Below are 27,582 nucleotides of genomic sequence, written 5' to 3'. Positions count from 1 at the left end.
AGATTGTAATTACCCATTTATTTATTTCACAGCAGATATTCTACATATGACATTTTACCCTTAAATTAAATTAATTATTTAAATGGAGAAAAATCTTGTTTTATTTGATGGCCCTCCTGCCCTGGCATTTGTGCCCTCAAAAAATGGACAATCCCAAAAGCCAATTGGCCTTGCCCCTAAAATTGTGAAATTCCAGACCCATTTGTACCTGTGTTGAATATAAAACAATAGCATTTTGATAGGCAGTCTGTTTATTTTTGTAAAACACAATCAAACTGATGATCCAATCTGAGAAAAACGGTTCATGAGATTACTTAATCCACATTGTCAGACAGAAGAACCCGGCCTCCTTGACTCCACCTTGGATCCCGGTTAAAGCCCCTTTCAGAGGGGAAGCGGTTGACGCGCCCTAGTAATTCATTTTCAATGAGAGACGGGCACTTATTTGGGCCGCGCGGAGAAGTTGAGGGGCGGAAAGGAAAGGCGTCTGAAAGGCGCTTTAGGCTAGGTTTACACTTCACAGAACAAATGATCCACAGAAAACAAATGAAAATACTAATAGTCCTGATATTTCCATTGGTCGTAGTAATAGCTGCAGTGATTGCTGCTGTTCTTCTTTGTCAGCAGCAAGATGCCTTTGTTTGTGCTTCGATTTCATGTCGTCAACAGTGTTTGCCATTCAGGAGGACGTAGCATTTCTGAGTCCACTACGGCACAAATAGTTCCTTCGCCACCAGACTGCTCACTTCAGGCTGCTCAGTGCTGCTTGTGCTTTTTGAACCGCAGCCTTCAGCATGGCGTTGGTTTGGTCTGAAACCATCTGTCGGAGAACATCCTGATCCATCTCCAGTAACATACCTGAGGAGAAAGCACATAACACAATACAAGAACCGTTCAACCTTCAACAGAAAGGTTTGTGGAAATCACTGTGATCCAAGAGTAACAATGGTTTTCCAACATTTGTGAAATCCATTACCTCAAAATAATTATTAATATTAATATACATTTCTGTACATGCTGAAAACATTTAAAGGCATAAGGAAACAAATGATAACAATTAAATAGATAATATAAAACATCACCCTTAATTTAACCCTAACAGCTTCCATATATTAGTGAACGTAATTATGATTTTAAATAACTACTATGTAGTGTAAACTAACCAGTGATGTCATTAGCATGTACTGGATCCAGCTCCTCCACCAATGAGAAGATCTTCTCACCCAGTCGCTCGGTGACCTCATCAACATCTGACGAGTCACTGATGTCCTCCACGTTCTGCCTGAAACATTTATTATTACATCATCATCATCATTATTACATCATTAATTCAATTCATTTAATCTAGGGCAGTGGTTCTCAAACTTTGCATCTGAAGGTCTCCCCTTAACTTTGACAGTGTACAAATGGAAACAAATGGACCCTTTAGGGGCCATTTGGTTCCATGTGTACTCTGTCAAAGTTTCAAACTTGTAAGGGTCAATTTAGAAAAAGGAACCTTGAGTCCTTGAAATCCACTTTGAGAAACACTGATCTAGGGGCACAACTTGAACTAGAAATACTGTTCCTTCGAAACAGTGTGGGCTCGATTCCAACCCAACAAATAGGATACTTTAAGGTACTGTAAGGTACAGTACCTTACAGTATTGTACTGTACCTTACTATACTGTACTGCACCTTACTGTACTGTACTGTACTGTACTGTACTGTACTGTACTGTAACTTACTGTACTTTACTGTACTCTACTGTACTGTACTTTACTGTATTCTACTGTAACTTACTGTACTTTACTGTACTCTACTGTACCTTACTGTACTGTACTCTACTGTACCTTACTGTACTGTACTGTACCTTACTGTACTATACTATACTGTACTCTACTGTACCGTACTGTACCTTACTGTACTGTACTCTACTGTACCTTACTATACTGTACTTTACTGTACTCTACTGTACTTTACTGTACTCCACTGTACCTTACTGTACTTTATTCTACTTTACTGTACTTTATTGTACTTTACTGTACTCTACTGTACCTTACTGTACTGTATTGTACTTTACTGTACTGTACTGTACTCTACTGTACCTTTCTGTACAGTACCTTTCTGTACCTTACTGTACTTTACTGTACTCTACTGAACCTTACTGTACTTTTACTGTACTCTACTGAACCTTACTGTACTGTACATATTCTATGTGTTCTAGATCTACATTTTTGATTCTGTGTTTGGGAACCAGCAACTGTCAAATGGACTCCACTAGGAGTATATTGAGTGCATATACTGTAGGCTAACAATCCCAGATCACATCTGTCCTCCACTATGTCTATAAGTCTATAACCAAGGCGTTCTTCTATGTGGCCACTCCAGACTGAGGAGTGGAGCATGGCTTTTATTGTGTTGTGGATCTGACTTGGAAATGCATTGGTTTTGATATCTCCCTGACAACCAACAACAACCACTAATATGGCTGACTGTCCCTGCGGGCTCTAGGATATATGGCTATGGGATTTACATCCCATCGCCCGGACTTGATTCTTGATCACAGCTGTGCAATCAGTAGAGTGGAGAGGGACATTTATTTATAGTTTTAACTATAACTATAGTTTTATACATCACACAGCTTAGACATTTGGATCAAATCAGAGAGCAGACCTGTGTGAACGCAATGATATAGATAGCATATCTGAAGTGTGAACACTGCAGCCACAGCGCCTTAACATAAACATGGGTCTATTATCCTTCTCTCCACTCAGTAAACCCATTGGAAATGCATTGGGTGCTTAAAGTTAAACATTTTTATTTTTTTATAATTAAACTACAAAACATTTCAAAACCAAAAGTACAAGCACACGTGTCCTCAGTAAGCTGAACACATAAAAATTTGAATGGTGTTGAAAGGTGTAAGCGTTTAAGAGATGAATCGCGCCAAAGTTTTGAGGATACTGACTGACTGATAGATAAATAACTAGAAAAATATTGTTCCTTCGAAACAATTGTGGGCTCGCTTCAAGCCGGAAAACAATGGCTATAAAAGTACAAAACGTCAAGATCGCAGGCAGTGCTCTCTTTGACGTTACTGAGGTCAAAGATTGGTCCATTTTGTTCCAAAAATGTGTTGTGCAAAAGTTGACCCGCTGGTGGCGCTATAACAGGCCAATGTAAGAAGGGTGATATCTGTTCCTTGACCTATTGGGAATGTGCTTGCAAGATTTCACGCACATTGCAGGCTGTGTTCATGATTTGAGGTGTTTTTGGCTTTGGCCACTTTATCGCTGCTTGCAGCTATATTTATTATTATTATTTTATAACTTTTTTGTGTGCACTTCATAGGCATATTAGATAAAGTTCCTTAGATTGTGTGTAGAATGTTTCATGCAAATTGCAAAAAAAATCCTAGAATAAAAACGGGTTTAAGCGTTTTACAAACTGCTCAAAATTATATAGCGCCCCCCTTTGGCCATTTGGGGTAAGATTGGTTTCAGTGATATTTGAACTAACCCTCTACACTATTTTGTCATGAAAATGTGACTTTGCTTGTATGTTTTAGAGGCAGAAGAATAATTTGCATAAAAATGCAATATTGTTTGAATTATTTAAAAAAGCATGTTTCAATGTTAAAGAAATCCGATCTGACAGATCTTTAGATATCGGTCCAAAGTTCACGTAAAAAAAGTTTTGTGCACGTGACGCGAAAATTCCAGAATAAAAGCGGGTTTACGCGTTTTACAAACTGCTCAAAGTGGCGGAAAATCGAAGGGCGGAGCTTACTTAACAACGACACAGATGTCTTCCGCTTGAGTCAAAGCACGCGTGTAACAAGTTGCATGTCTTCAAACGAAACGAGTCATGACTTAAGCCCGTTTGAAGTTTGAATTTTCAGACGCTTCGTATAGCGCCCCCCTTTGGCCGATTGGAATAAAATTGGTTTCAGTGATACTTTGACTAACCCTCCACATCTTTGCCAAATGCCATGAACGTGTAACTTTGCATGTATGATTTAGAGGCCGAAGAATAATTTGCATAAAACCGCAATATATATTGAATTATTAAAAAATTATATTTCACTTTAAAAGAAATCCGCCGAGATCAGTTTGACCGTATTGGTCCAAAGTTCATGTGAAAAAAGTTTCGTGCACTTGACGCGAAAATCCCAGGAGGAGATAGATTTTTACTGTTTTTCATATAATTCCGAATTGTGGGAGACCTAAAGGTCAGAGGTCAAAAGTTAGAGGGTAAAAGTTGTTCGGCATGAGGAGACGCATAAGTGTATACAGGTTTCATGGCTGTATGTATAACACAGCATGAGCTATACCTGTTCAAAGATCGCACTTTCGAAGGCTTCCTACAGCGCCACCATTTGGCCGATTGCTATAAAAAATAATAGCACACTTCGCCACTGTAAACTGAACACATTGATGTTTTTATTTTCATTTTCTCACTAAGTATGTAGGAGTAGAAAGGAACCGAAGTTTTTTGATACTTGCACTGACTGCCTAGTATGCCTAGTATAGAAATAACTAGAAAAATATTGTTCCTTCGAAACAATTGTGGGCTCGCTTCAAGCCAGAAAACAATGGCTATAAAAGTACAAAATGTCAAGATCGCAGGCAGTGCTCTCTTTGACGTTACTGACGTCAAAGATTGGTCCATTTTGTTCCAAAAATGTGTTGTGCAAAAGTTGACCCGCTGGTGGCGCTATAACAGGCCAATGTAAGAAGGGTGGTATCTGTTCCTTGACCTATTGGGAATGTGCTTGCAAGATTTCACGCACATTGCAGGCTGTGTTCATGATTTGAGGTGTTTTTGGCTTTGGCCACTTTATCGCTGCTTGCAGCTATATTCATTATTATTATTTTTTTTGTGTGTGTGCACTTCATAGGCATATTAGATAAAGGTCCTTAGATTGTGTGTAGAATGTTTCATGCAAATTGCAAAAAAAAATCCTAACGGGTTTAAGTGTTTCACAAACTGCTCAAAATGATATAGCGCCCCCCTTTGGCCAATTGGGGTAAGATTGGTTTTAGTGATATTTGGACTAACACTCTACATCTTTGCCAAATGCCATGAACATGTTACTTTGCATGTATGATTTAGAGGCAGAAGAATAATTTGCATAAAACTGCAATATTCATTGAATTTATTTTAAAAAGCATGTTTCAATTTTAAAGAAATCCGATCTGACAGATCTTTAGATATCGGTCCAAAGTTCACGTAAAAAAAGTTTTGTGCACGTGGAGCGAAAATTCCAGAATAAAAGCGGGTTTACGCGTTTTACAAACTGCTCAAAATGGCGGAAAATCAAAGGGCGGAGCTTACTTAACAACGACACAGATGTCTTCCGCTTGAGTCAAAGCACGCGTGTAACAAGTTGCATGTCTTCAAACGAAACGAGTCATGACTTATGCCCGTTTGAAGTTTGAATTTTCAAACGCTTCGTATAGCGCCCCCCTTTGGCCGATTGGAATAAAATTGGTTTCAGTGATACTTTGACTAACCCTCCACATCTTTGCCAAATGCCATGAACGTGTAACTTTGCATGTATGATTTAGAGGCAGAAGAATAATTTGCATAAAACCGCAATATTGATAGAATTATTAAAAAATTATATTTCACTTTAAAAGAAATCCGCCGAGATTAGTTTGACCGTATTGGTCCAAAGTTTATGTGAAAAAAGTTTTGTGCGCGTATCGAAAAAAACCCAGGAGGAGATAGATTTTTACTGTTTTTCATATAATTCCGAATTGTGGGAGACCTAAAGGTCAGAGGTCAAAAGTTAGAGGGTAAAAGTTGTTCGGCATGAGGAGACGCATACGTGTATACAGGTTTCATGACTGTAACTCAAACACAGCATGAGCTATACCTGTTCAAAGTTCGCACTTTCGAAGGCTTCCTACAGCGCCACCATTTGGCCGATTGCTATAGAAAATAATAGCACACTTCGCCACTGTAAACTGAACACATTGATGTTTTTATTTTCATTTTCTCACTAAGTATGTAGGAGTAGAAAGGAACCGAAGTTCCCGTCTACAGTATGATATGACTGATAGATAAATAACTAGAAAAATATTGTTCCTTCGAAACAATTGTGGGCTCGCTTCAAGCCGGAAAACAATGGCTATAAAAGCACAAAATGTCAAGATCGCAGGCAGTGCTCTCTTTGACGTTACTGACGTCAAAGATTGGTCCATTTTGTTCCAAAAATGTGTTGTGCAAAAGTTGACCCGCTGGTGGCGCTATAACAGGCCAATGTGAGAAGGTTGGTATCTGTTCCTTGACCTATTGGGAATGTGCTTGCAAGATTTCACGCACATCCCAGGCTGTGTTCATGATTTGAGGTGTTTTTGGCTTTGGACACTTTATCGCTGCTTGCAGCTATATTTATTATTATTATTTTATAATTTTTTTGTGTGCACTTCATAGGCATGTTAGATAAAGGTCCTTAGATTGCGTGTAGAATGTTTCATGCAAATTGCAAAAAAAATCCTAGAATAAAAACGGGTTTAAGCGTTTTACAAACTGCTCAAAATTATATAGCGCCCCCCTTTGGCCATTTGGGGTAAGATTGGTTTCAGTGATATTTGAACTAACCCTCTACACTATTTTGTCATGAAAATGTGACTTTGCTTGTATGTTTTAGAGGCAGAAGAATAATTTGCATAAAAATGCAATATTGTTTGAATTATTTAAAAAAGCATGTTTCAATGTTAAAGAAATCCGATCTGACAGATCTTTAGATATCGGTCCAAAGTTCACGTAAAAAAAGTTTTGTGCACGTGACGCGAAAATTCCAGAATAAAAGCGGGTTTACGCGTTTTACAAACTGCTCAAAGTGGCGGAAAATCGAAGGGCGGAGCTTACTTAACAACGACACAGATGTCTTCCGCTTGAGTCAAAGCACGCGTGTAACAAGTTGCATGTCTTCAAACGAAACGAGTCATGACTTATGCCCGTTTGAAGTTTGAATTTTCAGACGCTTCGTATAGCGCCCCCCTTTGGCCGATTGGAATAAAATTGGTTTCAGTGATACTTTGACTAACCCTCCACATCTTTGCCAAATGCCATGAACGTGTAACTTTGCATGTATGATTTAGAGGCAGAAGAATAATTTGCACAAAACCGCAATATTGATAGAATTATAAAAAAATTATATTTCACTTTAAAAGAAATCCGCCGAGATTAGTTTGACCGTATTGGTCCAAAGTTCATGTGAAAAAAGTTTTGTGCGCGTATCGAAAAAATCCCAGGAGGAGATAGATTTTTACTTTTTTTCATATAATTCCAAATTGTGTGAGACCTAAAGGTCAGAGGTCAAAAGTTAGAGGGTAAAAGTTGTTCGGCATGAGGAGACGCATAAGTGTATACAGGTTTCATGGCTGGACCTCAAACACAGCATGAGCTATACCTGTTCAAAGTTCGCACTTTCGAAGGCTTCCTACAGCGCCACCATTTGGCCGATTGCTGTAAAAAGTAATAGCACACTTCGCCACTGTAAACTGAACACATTGATGTTTTTATTTTCATTTTCTCACTAAGTATGTAGGAGTAGAAAGGAACCGAAGTTTTTTGATACTTGATATGACTGCCTGCCTGATAGATAAATAATGACAATATCTAAAGTGTGCTCGCCAGGTACTGGCGAGCCCACAACTAGAAAAATATTGTTCCTTCGAAACAATTGTGGGCTCGCTTCAAGCCGGAAAACAATGGCTATAAAAGCACAAAATGTCAAGATCGCAGGCAGTGCTCTCTTTGACGTTACTGACGTCAAAGATTGGTCCATTTTGTTCCAAAAATGTGTTGTGCAAAAGTTGACCCGCTGGTGGCGCTATAACAGGCCAATGTGAGAAGGTTGGTATCTGTTCCTTGACCTATTGGGAATGTGCTTGCAAGATTTCACGCACATCCCAGGCTGTGTTCATGATTTGAGGTGTTTTTGGCTTTGGACACTTTATCGCTGCTTGCAGCTATATTTATTATTATTATTTTATAATTTTTTTGTGTGCACTTCATAGGCATGTTAGATAAAGGTCCTTAGATTGCGTGTAGAATGTTTCATGCAAATTGCGAAAAAAATCCTAGAATAAAAACGGGTTTAAGCGTTTTACAAACTGCTCAAAATTATATAGCGCCCCCCTTTGGCCATTTGGGGTAAGATTGGTTTCAGTGATATTTGAACTAACCCTCTACACTATTTTGTCATGAAAATGTGACTTTGCTTGTATGTTTTAGAGGCAGAAGAATAATTTGCATAAAAATGCAATATTGTTTGAATTATTTAAAATAGCATGTTTCAATGTTAAAGAAATCCGATCTGACAGATCTTTAGATATCGGTCCAAAGTTCACGTAAAAAAAGTTTTGTGCACGTGACGCGAAAATTCCAGAATAAAAGCGGGTTTACGCGTTTTACAAACTGCTCAAAGTGGCGGAAAATCGAAGGGCGGAGCTTACTTAACAACGACACAGATGTCTTCCGCTCGAGTCAAAGCACGCGTGTAACAAGTTGCATGTCTTCAAACGAAACGAGTCATGACTTATGCCCGTTTGAAGTTTGAATTTTCAAACGCTTCGTATAGCGCCCCCCTTTGGCCGATTGGAATAAAATTGGTTTCAGTGATACTTTGACTAACCCTCCACATCTTTGCCAAATGCCATGAACGTGTAACTTTGCATGTATGTTTTAGAGGCAGAAGAATAATTTGCATAAAACCGCAATATTGATAGAATTATTAAAAAATTATATTTCACTTTAAAAGAAATCCGCCGAGATAAATCTGACCGTATTGGTCCAAAGTTCATGTAAAAAAAGTTTTGTGCGCGTAACGAAAAAAACCCAGGAGGAGATAGATTTTTACTGTTTTTCATATTATTCTGAATTGTGGGAGACCTAAAGGTCAGAGGTCAAAAGTTAGAGGGTAAAAGTTGTTCGGCATGAGGAGACGCATAAGTGTATACAGGTTTCATGGCTGTACCTCAAACACAGCATGAGCTATACCTGTTCAAAGATCGCACTTTCGAAGGCTTCCTACAGCGCCACCATTTGGCCGATTGCTATATAAAATAATAGCACACTTCGCCACTGTAAACTGAACACATTGATGTTTTTATTTTCATTTTCTCACTAAGTATGTAGGAGTAGAAAGGAACCGAAGTTTTTTGATACTTGATATGACTGCCTGCCTGATAGATAAACTAGAAAATATTGTTCCTTCGAAACAATTGTGGGCTCGCTTCAAGCCAGAAAACAATGGCTATAAAAGTACAAAATGTCAAGATCGCAGGCAGTGCTCTCTTTGACGTTACTGACGCAATCGGACGCTGCATGCGTGATTTGAGGCATTTTGTTCCAAAAATGTGTTATGCAAAAGTTGACCCGCTGGTGGCGCTATAACCGGCCAATGTGAGAAGGGCGGCATCTGTTCCTTGACCTAGTGGGAATGTGCTTGCAAAATTTCACGCACATCGCAGGCTGTGTTCATGATTTGAGGTGTTTTTGGCCACTTTATCGCTGCTTGCAGCTATATTTATTATTATTAATATTATTTAAAAAAAATTGTGCACTTCATAGGCATGTTAGATAAAGGTCCTTCGATTGTGTGTAGAATGTTTCATGCAAATTGCAAAAAAGAACCCTAGAATAAAAACAGGTTTAAGCTTTTCACAAACTGCTCAAAATGATATAGCGCACCCCTTTGGCCAATTGGGGTAAGATTGGTTTTAGTGATATTTGGAATAACACTACATCTTTGCCCAATGCCATGAATATGTTACTTTGCATGTATGATTTAGAGGCAGAAGAATAATTTGCATAAAACTGCAATATTCATTGAATTTATTAAAAAAGCATGTTTAAATTTAAAAAAAAAAATCCGATCTGACAGATCTTTAGATATTGGTCCAAAGTTCACGTAAAAAAAGTTTTGTGCACGTGACGCGAACATTCCAGAATAAAAGTGGGTTTAAGTGTTTTACAAACTGCTCAAAATGGCAGAAAATCTAAGGGCGGAGCTTACTCAACAAAGACACAGATGTCTTCCGCTTGAGTCAAAGCACGCGTGTAAGCAAGTTGCATGTCTTCAAACGAAACAAAGCATGACTTATGCCCGTTTAAAGTTTGAATTTTCAAACGCTTCGTATAGCGCCCCCCCTTTGGCCGATTGGAATAAAATTGGTTTCAGTGATACTTTGACTAACCCTCTACATCTTTGCCAAATGCCATGAACGTGTAACTTTGCATGTATGATTTAGAGGCCGAAGAATAATTTGCATAAAACCGCAATATTGATTGAATTATTAAAAAATTATATTTCACTTTAAAAGAAATCCGACCAGACTAGTTTGACCGTATTGGTCCAAAGTTCATGTGAAAAAAGTTTTGTGCGCGTAACGCAAAAATCCCAGGAGGAGATAGATTTTTACTGTTTTTTATATAATTCAAAATTCTGGGGGATCTAAAGGTCAGAGGTCAAAAGTCAGAGCGTAAAAGTTGTTCGGCATGAGGAGACGCATACGTGTATACAGGTTTCATGACTGTACGTATAACAGAGCATGAGCTCTATCTGTTCAAATTTCGCACTTTCGAAGGCTTCCTACAGCGCCACCATTTGGCCGATTGCTGTAAAAAATAATAGCACACTTCGCCACTGTAAGCTGAACACATTGATGTTTTTATTTTCATTTTCTGTCTAAGTATGTAGGAGTAGAAAGGAACCGAAGTTTTGAGGAGAACTTGATATGACGGTTAGATATTGTCACTAGAAAAATATTGTTCCTTCGAAACAATTGTGGGCTCGCTTCAAGCCAGAAAACAATGGCTATAAAAGCACAAAATGTCAAGATCGCAGGCAGTGCTCTCTTTGACGTTACTGACGTCAAAGATTGGTCCATTTTGTTCCAAAAATGTGTTGTGCAAAAGTTGACCCGCTGGTGGCGCTATAACAGGCCAATGTGAGAAGGTTGGTATCTGTTCCTTGACCTATTGGGAATGTGCTTGCAAGATTTCACGCACATCCCAGGCTGTGTTCATGATTTGAGGTGTTTTTGGCTTTGGACACTTTATCGCTGCTTGCAGCTATATTTATTATTATTATTTTATAATTTTTTGTGTGCACTTCATAGGCATGTTAGATAAAGGTCCTTAGATTGCGTGTAGAATGTTTCATGCAAATTGCAAAAAAAATCCTAGAATAAAAACGGGTTTAAGCGTTTTACAAACTGCTCAAAATTATATAGCGCCCCCCTTTGGCCATTTGGGGTAAGATTGGTTTCAGTGATATTTGAACTAACCCTCTACACTATTTTGTCATGAAAATGTGACTTTGCTTGTATGTTTTAGAGGCAGAAGAATAATTTGCATAAAAATGCAATATTGTTTGAATTATTTAAAAAAGCATGTTTCAATGTTAAAGAAATCCGATCTGACAGATCTTTAGATATCGGTCCAAAGTTCATGTAAAAAAAAGTTTTGTGCACGTGACGCGAAAATTCCAGAATAAAAGCGGGTTTACGCGTTTTACAAACTGCTCAAAGTGGCGGAAAATCGAAGGGCGGAGCTTACTTAACAACGACACAGATGTCTTCCGCTTGAGTCAAAGCACGCGTGTAACAAGTTGCATGTCTTCAAACGAAACGAGTCATGACTTATGCCCGTTTGAAGTTTGAATTTTCAAACGCTTCGTATAGCGCCCCCCTTTGGCCGATTGGAATAAAATTGGTTTCAGTGATACTTTGACTAACCCTCCACATCTTTGCCAAATGCCATGAACGTGTAACTTTGCATGCATGATTTAGAGGCAGAAGAATAATTTGCATAAAACCGCAATATTGATTGAATTATTAAAAAATGATATTTCACTTTAAAAGAAATCCGCCGAGATAAATCTGACCGTATTGGTCCAAAGTTCATGTGAAAAAAGTTTCGTGCGCGTATCGAAAAAAACCCAGGAGGAGATAGATTTTTACTGTTTTTCATATAATTCCGAATTGTGGGAGACCTAAAGGTCAGAGGTCAAAAGTTAGAGGGTAAAAGTTGTTCGGCATGAGGAGACGCATAAGTGTATACAGGTTTCATGGCTGTATGTATAACACAGCATGAGCTATACCTGTTCAAAGATCGCACTTTCGAAGGCTTCCTACAGCGCCACCATTTGGCCGATTGCTGTAAAAAGTAATAGCACACTTCGCCACAGTAAGCTGAACACATTGATGTTTTTATTTTCATTTTCTCACTAAGTATGTAGGAGTAGAAAGGAACCGAAGTTCCCGTCTACTATATGACTGCCTGATAGATAAATAAATAATGACAATATCTAAAGTGTGCTCGCCTTATAGGCGAGCCCACAATAATGACAATATCTAAAGTGTGCTCGCCAGGTACTGGCGAGCCCACAATGAAGATAACATACGTGTGCTCGCCTTCCAGGCGAGCCCACAATTAGTTCAACTTGATTTAACAAAAAAAAAAGAATGATAATTGAACTTAATCATTGATGAATAATTGTTCCATATTTATAAGTCATTATAGGCGAAATGTTTAAAAAGCTTTCAAAAATAGTGAAAATAGCCGAGCTTGTAGATACGGTTGGCTATTTTCACAGTTTTTGCACGACACCATTTGTGTGCAGAAGAATATAATAACGCTTAAGTTGTTAATCATTTAGTTGATATATACTGCATATCAATTATTCGATTACTTGAAAATCTGTTTAATCGCTGAATAATCGCTAGAAAATAATCAATAGTTTCAGCCCTAATTTCATCAGCCTATCTCTTGATTAGTCACTTGTTATGTCCTTTTGATGAGATGAACATGGTTAATGAGTTACATACTCATTGAGAGTCTTCAGGGCTACCATCACTTGCTCTTCCAAGAGTGCGGGGTCGGAAAAAAGGTTCAAAACGACGTCTTTGTCCTGCTCCAGCAACATACCTGTAGTAAAGTGTGTATTTGTTAATGACATACTGTATACTATACAGTGTCAGTGTGTGGTATGTTTAGGTATAGAGGTGTGTATGTGTGTGCGCGTGCGTGCGTGTGTGTGTAGTAGCCCCTGTGGGAGTTCACAATTCTTACCAGTAATCTTCTGTGAGTGACCAGTGTTGAAGACATCTACGAGCTCAAATAACTGCTCTCCCAGTGAATCTTCATCCTCGTCCTTACAAGTCACCTCGCTGTGAAAATGTAAATATATAATATATGGTATAATACATAATATTCATTCACTTTGATGTTAGTAATTCAGTATTAATGTAAACAGACTTTCAGATCTCAAATGACCCTAATACTGAGTAAAGCAGTTCAACTTATGATGATGATGATGCAATGTGATTCAAACAGTTTGACACTACTGTACATTAGGAGTCCACTAGCATAGTGGTCTCTCAAACCACTAAAAGAGAGTGAGAGTCCACAAATGGAACCAACACCGACCTGTAGGGTCCATTTCATTGGGTACTTCCACTACACTCAGACCTGGAATTTGGACCACCTCACAAAATCCCAGAGGTCCCTCTCGACCTCCCAAAGGTCCCTCTCGACCCACTTTGAGAACCACTGCGCTAGTATAGAGGGTATGTGCGTGACATCATCATCATCATCATAACCGGAAGTTAGGCAGGAATGCCTACTGGGTGGCAAAACAATACTTTCTAGCCTTGACAGCCCATACATTAAAACACAAAAGTCCTATCTGATTGTGTTAAACAATGTTAAACTCACTTTGCCACTCAATTTGCCATTCACTTTATGCATGTGCATACCCTCTATACAGTTAGGGCTGGCTCTTGTCTTGGTGTGTTTCTGGTAACATTGCTGTCCGCTCATTCGTATGTTCAATGGCAACAAATGTCATGTTGAGGGAAATGTTCATGCATGGTGATGTTAAACAGCATACTCACTCAGTGAGTGGATGTGGCTGCAGGTGCAGGGCAGTGAGAGCTTTGGTCAGAGCCCCAGTCAGCAAGGCCTCATCCTGCAGCATCTGAGTCAGGACAGCAGGGGGCAGCTCTAGCAACATGCCTGACACACACACACACACACACACACACACACACACACTTGTCAGAGGGTACAAATGGACCAAAGAAGGAGCCATTTCATTTGTATTGTATCCTCCTGTTACACATTAACGCAGGATTTGTGTCGTATCTGCAGTATATGCTACTATTTACCTGTAAGTTTCCCGGCGATTTCAGCATGTTTCGGGTAAATCCGATGATACAGTTGTTCACCAAGAGTCTCCAGATCTTCGTCTTCTTCCATTTGGGACTAAAGTGATGATGTTAAACCACTCCGAAATGGAAGATAAGAGCTATAGTTACGGTGGTGTCACCCACCTATCCAATATTAATTTCAGAGCTTTTCAGCATGATCAATCAGGCCATCCCATGAACAACAACAGCACCACTGTTTACTAGTACACAGGAACAGGATGCCCAAACGTGGGATAATTATAATACATTGTCCTCTACAATACTGCCAACAATGACAATGTTTTCCCCATATAGTTGTATTAACAGATAGATAAATAGTCCACAGATTTGATTCGTTTGAATAATTATATAAAAAACGATGGGGTTTCCACTAGTTCCATTCTTCCCTAGCTAGCTCTGTGTGTGTGAGATTCAAAGTATTGTTGTCTTGGATGTAAATAAACTACAAACTAAAGTCGCGCGTCGATGACGCACATCCTTATGTCTAAAAATGGTGACGCTTCCGTTTCCGGTCCTTTTCGATCCCTCTTCTCCGCTAGAAGGTAACGTGGTCTCATCGCGTGCGAACAAACCTCTATGAAATGTCAACTTATTGGCTCATATCTGTCACATAGCTCGTTCGGAGAACTTTATTATTGTCAAGCGGTTTATTTCCCACTCGTTGAGACGTTTGCTGTGGCGTTATAGCGTGTCATTAGTGTAAAAACAACGGCTTGTACATTTAGGCCTAGTCGGTCCCGTATGTGAAGCTAGCAGCTTGTTAGCATTGATCGGGCTGAACTGAACGAGACAACGTTTGGCTGTTTTTAAGCCAGTGTTTCTCAAAAGGTTTCAAGGTCTCCCCTTAACTCTGGCAGTGTACAAATGGAACCAAATGGACCCGTTAGGGTTCATTTGTTTCCATTTATACAGTTACAGATTTGTATAGGTCCATTTAGACCTCCCTAAAGGAACCCACAGAGTCCCTGGAATCCTCATTGAGAACCACTGGTTTAAGTATTTTAATGTTTAATGTGGACTGAAACGTTTTGAGTTGATTGGGAACCTGAACTATTTGAAGCTGCTGTTTGTTTTCGGTTTGTGTTTGTCTGTTTGCAAGCTGTTGTGTTATGGATAGACATAATTGGTGACAGGAGGATGCACAAAACATGATACAATTATGCATGTCTGTAAAAAAATAAGAACACAATATACAGCTACAGAGCTTGTTTCCCCTCCACTGTGGCCCTTTTAAAATATTCCAAGAGCTTTATTTTTTCACTTTTATACAATTACAAACAGCTAAATGTTGGTGTTACATTCACATGCTGCAGTATGACAGTTACTGAAAATATAAGGCTGATCTTATACTGAGTATGAAATAGAATGCAGATAAAAAGTAGACAACTAAACATAGAACCTTTAGCAGATGGGGGGTTTTATCCCAAAGGGTTAGGGTTAGTTATGTGACAGCAACGTTTTTATTATTTATTTGTATTTGTATTAAGTGTTGATCTGGCCTTGGATCCGAGCTCTTAAATAGTGAAACGGTTCAATGTTTTTAACTAATGCTGTTTTGTGTAGGTTTGCCAAGATGTCTGCTCATCTGCAGTGGATGGTCATTAGGAACTGCTCCAGCTTCCTGCTCAAGAGGAACGGACAGACCTACAGCACCGTACGTATTCGTGTATACAGACAAAGCACTGTTCGTGTACATGTACCCAGACCCACAGCACTATGTATGCATATTAATGTACTACTGATAGGCTTGTCCATATGTGACAAATGTTATCCCTGTCTGATGAGGGTATGATCTCTAGTTCCACTGTTAATTCACATATTAGATAAAAGGCCGGGGACGCATTGTTCATAGCTTCAGAACATTAATGTTGTGAAATGTTGATGGTCATTTGTGTGTGTGTGTGTGTGTGTGTGTGTGTGTGTTTGGTACCGAGTACCACGCTATGAGCTTGTAGATCTCCTATTTTTGAAAAAGCGTGAAAAAAGACAGATCTTTGAATATACTTTTTTTTTTTTTTTTTGCAACTTATTGTTTTATTATATCAATATTCATCACAAAACATTTTCTGGAATACATAACAAATTATAGAATACTGTACATTGAATATATATTCTTTTAAAGCGAACTCGAATCTTTTCTTCTGAGGGGTCCCTGAAACAAAATAATTTGAGATGGGTTCGGTGATCAAATACATATAGTTTTAATAAAAACTTTGAGCACCGTAGATAAAGAAACATACGTTTCTCTGAAAACAAGGATTTAGAAGACATTTTTAGATATTTTTCAGGTCTTAATGGGTTGATTCTTCTCTACAACAGGAAGCCAACAACTTGAAGTCGAAGAACTCCTTCCGCTTCAATGGACTGGTGCACAAGAAGACTGTGGGAGTGCAGCCTGCAGCTGATGGCAAGGGTGTTGTCGTCGTGTTGAAGAAACGTGCAGGTAAATATCAAAATAGTCCTGTGATATTTTGTATGATTCACAAAGAAATCAGTGGAAATGGATGTTGATGAAAAAATTCAGTTTGGAAACACTTTGGAAAGGCTGGAAGTGAAGTGACCAATGTTCTTGTGCCAGTGTCGGACTTCTTTCACTCCCCTTCTTCTTTTCTGAATGACGTCTTATGTTGAAAATGCATTTATGTCCAGTTTTGTTTATAATTAGGTGACCAATATTTTTTGCCCCTAAAATATTGGCAGATATATACAGATAATCTATATGACCAATAAAGGTTTCATGGTCGCTTAATCTCTTACATGTTCCTACTGTAGTGGAGATGGTAGAGATGGTAGAAATCATCATGTGTATTGGGGCACCCGCTGGCCTAGCGGTCCAGGCGCATAACACACAGGTTCTAATGCCTGACACAGTGTTGTGGGTTCAAGTCCCGATCCCAATGACCTTTGCTGCATGTCACTCCCCATCTCTCCCTGTTTACTGTCTACCTACTACTGCACTATCAATAAAGGCAGAAAATCCCCCCAACAATATCTTTAAAATAATGATAATCATGTGGATCTAGTAATATTTCCGCATGATTGAATATGGGCCAGATTTAAGGGTGTCTAATTGAGGGAGGATGTATTTGAAGTATCATTGATATGATATGATATGATATGATATAGTACTCAGTTCACACTGAAATTTGTCTTACGACACAGCAGTCATGTATTCAAAACATATATACAAACATTTGTAACACATCAAGGCATACGTGACACGCTGAGTCGCGGTGCAGCCCCTGTACCAGCGCACCAATATCATTAGACAAAGTATAGTCTTTATGAATACGATTGCTCTTAACAAGTCACTGATACAATCTTAATCTTTTGTTTTGCAGGTCAGCGCAAACCTGGAAAGCAATACGAGAAGATCACCATCAACAAGAACTCCCGTGCCACCCTGAACAGCCTGAGGCACATCATCAGCAAGAACAAGTACAGGAAGGACCTGCGCATGGTAGGCTGCTCAGAACATCTTACTGGATCAGATCAATGTAGTTAGATTATTTCTTCCTGCCGATTGTTATTGAGCAAATTTATTTTATGTCTACTCAAGAGCTGGTGGACCTAAGTAGCCTATAGGCCACATGGCTCAGTGACCAGGGCGGCAGTGGCTCAGAGGTAGTCTTAGTTGCTGTCTTAAAACATGAAGGGTTCCCGAAAGGTTCCCAGTTTGATCCCGGGCTCCCCCAGAGTTAGTGTTGAAGAGTCCTTGAGCAAGACTCTGAACCCCTAGTTGCTCCCGGTGAGCAACTATTTAATGTTGGTTCCCAAAGGCTACTAAGAGGTAGAGAGCCATGTAAACCCCAATTGAACGCTATAGCAATTTACTTTTGTACCTTTGTAACCTAAAACTAGAACAATCACTCAATGCACCTTCTGTGTTGGCTGAATAGTCTGGGGATCATGTTAAAATATTCTTTTTAATAAGTTAAAATTTGAAAGGCCACAAGTGGCTCCACAAATCATGGAATGTGGAAGCAGTTCAAATTCTAACCAAGTTGCAATTCCTTTTTATTTCTTTTTTTATTCTTCAGGCTGCTCTGCGTCGTGCCAGTGCCATCCTGAAGAGCCAGAAACCCGTTGTGGTGAAAAAGAAGCGCACCAGGGCTACCAAGAGCGCATAATATGGGGCAATTTAAATGTGTTGCTAAATAAAAGTTTTTTGTTTGGAAAACACTTGTCGGATCCTTCTGTAGCAGGGTCATGTAGAAACCAGGTTTTAAAATCTGAATGATGCTCTTTTGGTTTGCTAATTGGTAAACATTGAATTGGTGTAAGTCAACTTAACAATGGTATTTATTGGAATGGAATTTGGTTTAGCTTGGTCTGCAGTGACTACCATAACAAGTGGTTATAATGTAAAACGTAGACAAAACTTATACCGGTGATACATTTTATAAATATGATAGTTAATAACTCATGGAAACTCAGAACCCTATATAATGCATTGCACAACAAATAATGGAAATCGCTGACATGTTGCATTGACACAAGCTTGTAGATTGGCCATTTTTGACTAATTATGTCATGAATAGAATAAGGAGGCCAATTTGAAAGCGGTCAAAATGCCACTTTCAGGGTTGTGGAGATGGATGCTGAGCTGTAGCTGTACTGCAGCATGAAACTAGCTTTATGGTTTGAAGTAAGCTGCTTAAATTTTCATTGAGCCCAATGCCCGGCCTGACTAATAGCATACATTTCAGGCCCTGCCCTAAATGTCGGGTCGGGTTCAGGCAGAGTTTGAGACCGTTTAACTGCAGTTGGCACCAGTGTTGCAACCCATGCAATGGGGACAAGGTAACTGATGGTGTTGGGCAAGAGCGTCTTGGTTAGTTAAAGAAGATATGCAACTATTTAAACAAAACAATATTTGTCTTAAAAATAAAAGAACATATCTACATCAGGCATTGACACTAAGGCTTGCCCACCTGCCCCCGGCAGGTAAATAAAACCTTCGGGCAGGTGAAGTTCGCTTTCAGGTTGCCCGACCGGGCAAGTGCTCATTTGAAAGGGGAAAGAACCGTCTATAAACACAACACAGGATATCTGTCTAAACACCTGAACGTGGCCAGCATCTTCTGGTCTGCGGAAAGTAAAATAAAAGCACTAATTGCCTATAATGTGCTGTTTTTACTGTTGCTACCCTTAAACATAAATAACACGTGTGAAAACATAGACATATTCAATCATAGCTACGGTATGTAGGTATTTGGTATTTGGGTTTGTAAGTATTGAGGTAGAGTATGACATTTTTATCGTACAGCCCCAGAAAGTAAAGAAATAATTGTTAAATTGAGCAGTAATTAAAATCTTACATATCATTTTATAACAGACAATTTACTTTTCGGGCAAGTGGGCATGACCTTCGGGCAAGTAGAACATGACCTGTACTTGCCCGACGGGCAAGTGCCTCTGAGACCTTAGTGTCAACCCCTGCTACATATTTACACAGCATATCCATCCAAACATGAGATTTATAAACAAGGCGCATGAGCATAGCAGCTGGTTCATGGACATTAGGGCAAGAAGATTATCTACATATACGTACATAGGTTAAAGTGCATAGTATCAGCAAGTGTGTTACTGTGAAGCATTAAAGGGACATGTTTAATGTTTATTTGTTCAACAGATGCATATCGTTTTCTAATGTCAACCAGAGATGAAGTAGAGGCCTCTGCCTCTGCGGTTAGAAACTGCCCAGTGGTCTGGAAACATCAATGGATTTTTTTTAAACTAGCCCACTGGCAGCTTTCCACCTCTGGTTAGAGAGTTGATCAGTTGATCAAGTCAACTGTGTCATTTTTGCCATGAAGCACGGTGCTCCCACAAAGGATTTCTGGGTTTTCCTGAAAGAGATGTTTTGGTGACTGAAGATGTGGAAGATTTCTTCCTCTTTGAAAGGCTCGGTACTATGGATGGTATGAGTGGGTTTAGGCCAGTGCTGCTGTTTCTGCCCCTGGCTCTGCTGGTTCTAGGAATTCAGTGCTTTGAACTGCAGGATACCATTCATGCTCTGATAGAAGAGAACATCCACCTTCATGACCAGCTGGAGAACCTCACCCAAGCCCTCAGAGAACTGAAACGATTGCTCTTGCACCACACAAATGGTACTTTGCTTTCTTCTATCTTTGAAACCAAATATAGAGCTTTTAAATTGGGCATTTGTCTTTCACAAGGTCAAAACCACCCACTGCATTACTCTTGTATTCATTCACCATCCTTCTGCTGGTGTTTGTCTCTCCTCTGCACATTCTCTACAAAGACTTTATTTTCTGCATTTACTTAAAATAGAAATAAACAGAGGATGTTAATGATGTAGTGTTCGTTTCGGTGTTGTGACAAATGCATGCATTCAGACATTTCAGAGATAAACCTCTTTATCTCTTAACATCATATTTTGTGTATTTTGGTTCAGACCCAGATCACGATCATCACCATGATCATCATGACGATGACGTTCACCATCTGTGGGATGAATGGTCAACACATGGTGAGGATAATATCTTACCTCCTCTTAACTAATAATGAGATTAAATCCAACTCTTAAATTTGTATGAAACACGCTGTGTCGCTTACATCATGGTGTACTTACTGTAAGGTTAGCCTTATGTATCCTTTTGTTGTTTTACCTTATGTATCCTTTTGTTGTTTTTACTCGGATGGCATGCTCAAAACATGGATGCCAGGTTGGTCAATGTGGTCAATAGAGACACCAGCTGTTAATATGGTGATTCTGTGGTATAGAGATGATGAACAGAAAACATTTCATTAACCCATGACCCTCCAGTGCCAACGTGTAACGCCAACTCTAGTCCGATATCTGCTTAAAAATCAATGCCAACTAATGGTATGGCCTCTGTGTAACATTTTGAACACTTCTGTGATGCTCAGTGGATCAGATACCCAAGGATGCTTAAATCTATGTATGGATTAGAATAGGTTTAGGCTTCTGGTGGGAAATAAATAGTGCACGGCTCACTGCTGATAATTGTCTCATGTCTTCCTCTGGCAGGTATCAGTGCAGAAGCTCAAGTCATGTTGGAGCGTGTGCTATGTGAACATGGCCCCCACAACGCAGCTAGTCCCCTCCATGAAGGCACAGCGCTCTTTCTACTGGCACTACCATATCTCACCTTGTACCTGGTGTGCTATTTGTAATTCTACATTAGCCAGGTTTCCACTGAAGAGCTAAACAGGTCTACACCTGTTAGAACTGTTACCTGATGTGTGCCCCAAGTAAAGATAGATCCATTGAAAAGATGTTTTTAATCTTGTTATGAACATTAGCACAATCTCTACTCTGTCAATTCCTGTACAGCGATGCAGTGAGGAAAGTGGTTATTGACTGGGATAGATTGGACAAATTGATCCGTCCACCAATGCTGTGCTGACTCTGATGACAAATCTCCACTGGGATGTCTGCTGAACTGGAATGGAGGTTGATTGAACTGGAGTAGAGTACAATGTGACAGAGTTGTAGTATCGTTTAAATGATGGCTGTCACGGGGCAGCAGTGCCCTATACACACAATGAGTGAGGACAAGGTAAACTAAACACCTAACTATAATCCAATGCATTTTAATGTTTGCCTGTTTATTGAATGATTGGGGTGGTGGTAATAAGGGTGGTGTTCAGTTCTGTGTCTCTCCTGCACTGCTGGGGCAGTTCCTTGATTAATAGGAAGGTGCTGTGGAGGAGAGGGGTGTTTCCTAGGTTTCGGAGTAGTGTTTATTTAAATTGTCAATGAGTTTCCCCCAAATCATATTTGTTTAATAGTAACACATCTTTAAGAATGTTTAGGTTACTGCAAAAAGTATTTTTATGGAAGTATTGTTACTAATCGGTGCTGTGTCCTGTGGTAGGATTCACTCCTATTAGTCGGGGGCGTTAGGGAGATAACATGGCCAAATTTTGCACAGAATATAGCCCAGGGCATGCTCTAATGATTTAGCTAGGGTGCCCGAGTCGCAGCCAAATCAAGTTGGTCTCCCATCAACTTTCTATACAGGAGGAAAATACCCAGAAAAACATTTTTTCTGGGTATTTAAGTAGGATGTGAGGGGTCTAACTAGGGGTTTGTCATGATGCTGAATCCATTGCAAGCATTTGTTTTGCACAAAAAACATTCCTTGGGCTATAAATGGCCCCAGAAAACTTTTGTGGGTGTTTTCTTGGGACATTTATCCCAAGGAATGTTTTTTGTGCAAAACAAATGCTTGCAATGGATTCAGCATCATGACAAACCCCCTAGTTAGGTGTCACATCCTACTTGAAGCAAATTCTTTTTCTCTGTATTTTCCTCCTGTATAGAAGGGAGGGAGCCCAACTTGATTTGGCCGCTGTGGCGACCCCAAAGGTCGCCGACTCGGGCGCCCAAGCTAAATCATTAGAGCATGCCCTGGGCAACATCTGTGCAAAATTTGGCGCTTTTAGACTAATATAGCACGAAATATCCCTAACGCTCCAGACTATATTTAAAGGAGGTTGTCAGACAGGTTGGATGTGGGCAAGAATTCAGATAACATCCCTGAGGGAGAGCTGCGGGGCCTTGCTGTGATCAAGGTGTATCCTGAAGAGAGTTCTTATCCGGTTGGGTTTTGTTTTGTTAGTTTGCCTAAGTAGGCCTATTAATTTAATTTTCGCTTTACTTTATTTTTGTATTTTGACCAGTATTATTTTGGCTACCTGAAATCATTGTGAAACTGCATTGATGTGAAAAGAGGAGTTTTTGGAGAAATAAAACCCCTGAAAATACAACTTGGACTGTTTTTGGAGCCTTGGCCAGTCGGGCAACTTTACAATGGCAAAAATATCTGAGCTTTGTGCCTTTGTTTATTGTAACTACTCTACCTATTCAACACACACATTTCAGAATCTGCTTTTACTTGTATTAGCTGGATAGCTGTTATAGTTGGATAGCTGTTCTAAATTGAGAACCAGCAGTGGTCCAAGTTATTAAATGTCTTTTTTTTTTTTTATGTTTCCTGACCTCAATTACAAAAACTGTTGTGGTTTTTAATGTAATCTGTTGTTTTTTGAATTACTAGGCTCAGAAAAGTGAGTTCATTTGCCTTTGGACTGCATCATCATCCAGGGGAGGGTGTGATTGTAGGGGAGGGTGAACTCAACAACCAAATTGATGAATGGTAAATGGTGCATTAGACCGATGCAAACACAATGTAAAGTAACAGCAAAGGTGAATGTGTACAGTCAAACCCAACCACGCACGCACACACACACACACACACACACACGCGCACACGCGCGCGCGCGCGCGCACACACACACACACACACACACACACACACACACACACACACACACACACACACACCTCCCAAGGAGTGATGCCCCATTACACACGATGCAGGTCATCCACAGGATTAAGCTTATTTCTGTATTTCAACCTTTCAGAAAGGAGAGCAAATGCTTCCAAATCTTTTTGAAATCTTGCAATCTATCTTTGTGTAGGCCTACACACTGGGTGGATTTGAAGTGGCAGTGTTTGCAGACTTTTGCACTCTGATGGCAGTTTCACGTCAGGAAAAACATTTGGGCAATGTGAGGAAAGTGCGTCATCTTGTGATGAAGCAGAGGTATTACACATACATGTTGCCGTTTCTGTGTACAGCTGCAGTTAAATGTTTTACTGGATATGTCATCGGTTTTAAACAAATACCTACATTCTAGATGTGTGTTAGACAGACAGACAGACAGACAGACAGACAGACAGACAGACAGACAGACAGACAGACAGACAGACAGACAGATATATATATAGATAGTTTATTAGTGTTTGTTGTTTAACTAGAACAGTCAGGTTTGTGTATGCTGTCATAGCGACCGCATTGTACCGTGTCCATTTGCCGAAATTAATGCATTTACGTACATCAGACATAAGACCCCGTGGTGACGTCACACAGCCAGGATCAACCGTCGCGCGTTCTTAGCAACGGTTGCTAGGTTTTGCTTGTCACCACACCATAATTGGTCATCATAAACAAATCAGAACGTGTCACAAATTGTGACGTGGAGGTGACGTTGCAGAATATAAAAGGCAGACCACAGCCACACACCTATCACTAATCAGTGTGTTGTGTTTATTAAGCAGTGAGTCATTGTGCATTTATATGAACACAGTCAATATGTCCCAACTTGGCGACAAAGGACCTTCATGCAGCGACTCAGGAAATGATTCCAACTGTACAGCAGATGAATATGACTCCATGGGTTCAACTGGAGACAGCATCAATAGGAGGATGAGAGGAGGGGTGAAGCTTGAGGCAGGCCAGAAGGAGGAGGCAGCAGCCATCCCACTGCAAATACCCAACAAGAAGTCACGTGGTTGTGTGAAGATGGACATTGGATTCATTGGTCCTTTTCAGTGCAAACAGTGTGACAGGAGTTTCCGTCAGTCGAGTCACCTGAAGACACACCAGCGTGTTCAGACCACTGGTGGAAAACCTTTCCACTGTAACCAATGTGAAAAGAGTTTCAGTCAGCCAAGTCACTTGAAGAAACACAGACGTTGTTGCCATATTGGAAGAATAGTTTACACTATAAACAATGTGGCAAGGGTTTTAACGAAGTAGGTAGTTCTGAACTAACGAACCAGTAAGACGCCTAAGGGGCGAAAAGCGACCTCGCATCACATGGATCTCTATATATGGCAATAAAAGGGATTTGGTTCCCCTGACATCACAGTGATTATTGGCATCCACAGACATGGGCTTAATATTGATGACATTAGGGATCTCCATATATGGGCATGAAAGGGATTTGGTTCCCCTGGCATCACACTTGCAAATTAATTCTGTCCCTTTTATGCCCATATATGGAGATCTCTGAGGTCATCAATATTAAGCCCATATCTGCCTTTTATGCCCATATATGGAGATCCCTGATGTCATCAATATTAAGCCCATATCTGCCTTTTATGCCCATATACTGTATGGGGATCCCTGATGTCATCAAGACACCGTGGTCCAGGATCTACCGTCGCACGTTCTTGCAACGGTTGCTAGGTTTTGTGTGTCACCACACCATATATGGTCATCATAAACAAATCAGAACGTGTCACAAGTCGTGATGTGGAGGTGACGTCGCATAATTTGTCTCTATAAAAGGCATTCACAGCCACACATCTACTGTATCACTAATCATTGTGTTTGTTGAGCAGTTTGTCATTTTGCAATTATATGAACACAGTCAATATGTCCCAACTTGGAGATAAAAGACCTTCATGCAACTGTACAGCAGATGAATATGACACCATGGGTTCAACTGGAGACAGCAGCAGGAGGAGGATGAGAGGAGGGGTGAAGCTTGAGGCAGGGCAGAAGAAGAAGGAGACCGCAGCCATCCCACTGCAAAAACCCAAGAAGAAGTCACGTGGTCGTGTGAAGATAGACATTAAATTCATTGAGAACGCGTTACAGCGGCGGAAAATCTTCTACAAGCGCAAGAAAGGTGTAATAAACAAGGTCAAAGAGCTCGCAGCGCTGACAGGAAGCCAGGTTCTCTTGCTGGTGGCCAGTAAAACGGGAAGTGTCCATGAATTTGCCTCCGACAAGCTCCAGCCCGTGTTCACTAGTAAGATGGTCAAAGCCCTGATTCAATCGTGCCTCAAGTCACCACTGGACTCAACACCACCACCCCATGATGATGATGCACCCATGGATTTGAGCACCCGTCCACGAGATGTGAGTGCCACTGCTGCCACTGGCTTCGAAGAGAAGATGGACCTCACCTTCCAAGCTTCTGAGTCGGAGAGCCTGAGCAACACTAATGAAGGATTGAAACCATCTTTGGACAACGTGGCCAGTCTATCTGGCACCACCAGCAGTAGCAGTGCCCAGTCCATGGTACCCACCATCTCCAACGTGCAGGAGAGCAGCGGACCGCAGGTACAACAGCACAGCCAGCAGCACCAGCGCACGCCAGCAGCGCCACGTTCCAAGCAGCCACCCGTGCCTGCACGTGCCCAGGTGCCGGAGGAGGAGACTGCCGACGAGCGGCGCCGGCGTCTGCGCAGGGAGCGCCGCCATCGCCACCGCCAGAGTCTCACGGAGGAAGCTGCCGCCAACCTGCGCCGTCTTTACAGAGAGCAGAAGCAGCGCTACCGCCAGAGTCTCAAGGAGGAGGCCGCCGCCCACCAGCGCCGCCTGGACAGAGCGCGGAAGCAGCGATACCACCAGAGTCTCACGGAGGAGGCCGCCGCTGAACAGCGCAGCCTGAACAGAGAGCGGTACCAGCGCCGTTGCCAGAGAGCAGCAGCACAGACTAGCAGCAGCAGCAACAATTAATTCACTGGGGTGCCCGCTGGCCTACTGGTCCAGGCGCATACCACTTAGGCATTGCCTCATAGGCATGGATGCCTGGCGGCGTCGCCAGTTCGATTCCACATCCGGATGACCTTTGCCACATGTCACTCCCCGTCTCTCCCCCCATTTCCTGTCAGTCTACTGTCCTATCAATAAAGGCATAAAAGCCCCAAAACAAATCTAAAAAAAACAAACAATGAATTCACTAATAAATGAATGGCCAGGGAGCGTGACATGAGTTGTAACTGACTCACTCGCTGACAAGGTTTTGATACTAACTTCTTCGCAAGTGTGACTTGCGTCAAGGCAACCACACTTGCAAATTAATTCTGTCCTTGCCCCTTTTATGCACATATATGGAGATCCCTGATGTCATCAATATTAAGCCCATATCTGGGAATGCCCATATATGCACATCTTGTGTCAGGCTCATGATAACCAGTGTGATTGCTGCAACGCACACTTGCAAATTAATTCCATCCATGTCCCTGTTATGCACATAAAATATGGAGATTTTATGCCCATATACCGGTATGGAGATTGTGACCTCGCCCTTAGGTCGCTTCAAGAATTACTCGAAAATTCACACATTTTGGGAAATTGCAAGTGCGATTGCACCTACACAAGTCTAAGGTTGGGCTGCCGGACCTGCGGAAAACCCTGGGACCTGAGGAAAACGTTGGGAGGAATACCGTTGGAGGCCATATGACGTGCGATTCAAAATGCGGCTGATCGGATCCTCAAGCCAAATATATTGTTCTACCCCTTTTTTGTGGTCACATGTTCAGATACTGGATTCTGATTGGCTTAAAACAGTGGTAAATCAGTCAACAACCTTGAGTTGGCTCATGGACCCCGCCCACTGTTGTGTTGCAGAACAGAAACCAGTAAGACTCCCTAATCGGGAGATAAGCGACCGTTGGTCGCTTATCTCCACAAATATCACAACCTCCACCTCTCACGTCATACGGGTAGCCATAGTTACACCTGGAATGTTGAATCTCCATATATGGAGATAACCTACGCATCACACAAAGTCT

The 27,582-nt window shown here is 40.7% G+C and overlaps 2 protein-coding genes across 2 annotated transcripts; one reads left to right on the top strand and one right to left on the bottom strand.

Annotated features, from left to right (window-relative positions):
- Positions 1-302: 302 nt before the first annotated feature.
- LOC308298937 (uncharacterized protein) lies at positions 303-14,592 on the bottom strand. Its single transcript, XM_080742635.1, has 6 exons — positions 14,172-14,592; positions 13,899-14,019; positions 13,075-13,172; positions 12,831-12,930; positions 1,164-1,282; positions 303-858 (listed from the first exon to the last, which is right to left on the bottom strand). Exons 1-6 carry the CDS (start codon positions 14,260-14,262, stop codon positions 743-745), a joined length of 645 nt encoding a protein of 214 aa, XP_080598761.1. The 5' UTR covers positions 14,263-14,592; the 3' UTR covers positions 303-742.
- Positions 14,593-14,734: 142 nt separating this feature from the next.
- On the top strand, positions 14,735-18,393 carry rpl28 (ribosomal protein L28). Its single transcript, XM_080743848.1, has 5 exons — positions 14,735-14,755; positions 15,777-15,867; positions 16,533-16,656; positions 17,555-17,673; positions 18,254-18,393. Exons 2-5 carry the CDS (start codon positions 15,787-15,789, stop codon positions 18,341-18,343), a joined length of 414 nt encoding a protein of 137 aa, XP_080599974.1. The 5' UTR covers positions 14,735-14,755; positions 15,777-15,786; the 3' UTR covers positions 18,344-18,393.
- The last annotated feature ends 9,189 nt before the right edge of the window (positions 18,394-27,582 follow it).

This window comes from Nannobrachium achirus, assembly GCF_963921795.1.
Source record: "Nannobrachium achirus genome assembly, chromosome: 15".
Taxonomy (NCBI): Eukaryota; Metazoa; Chordata; class Actinopteri; order Myctophiformes; family Myctophidae; genus Nannobrachium; species Nannobrachium achirus.
This window is presented reverse-complemented; position numbering and strand designations above follow the sequence as displayed.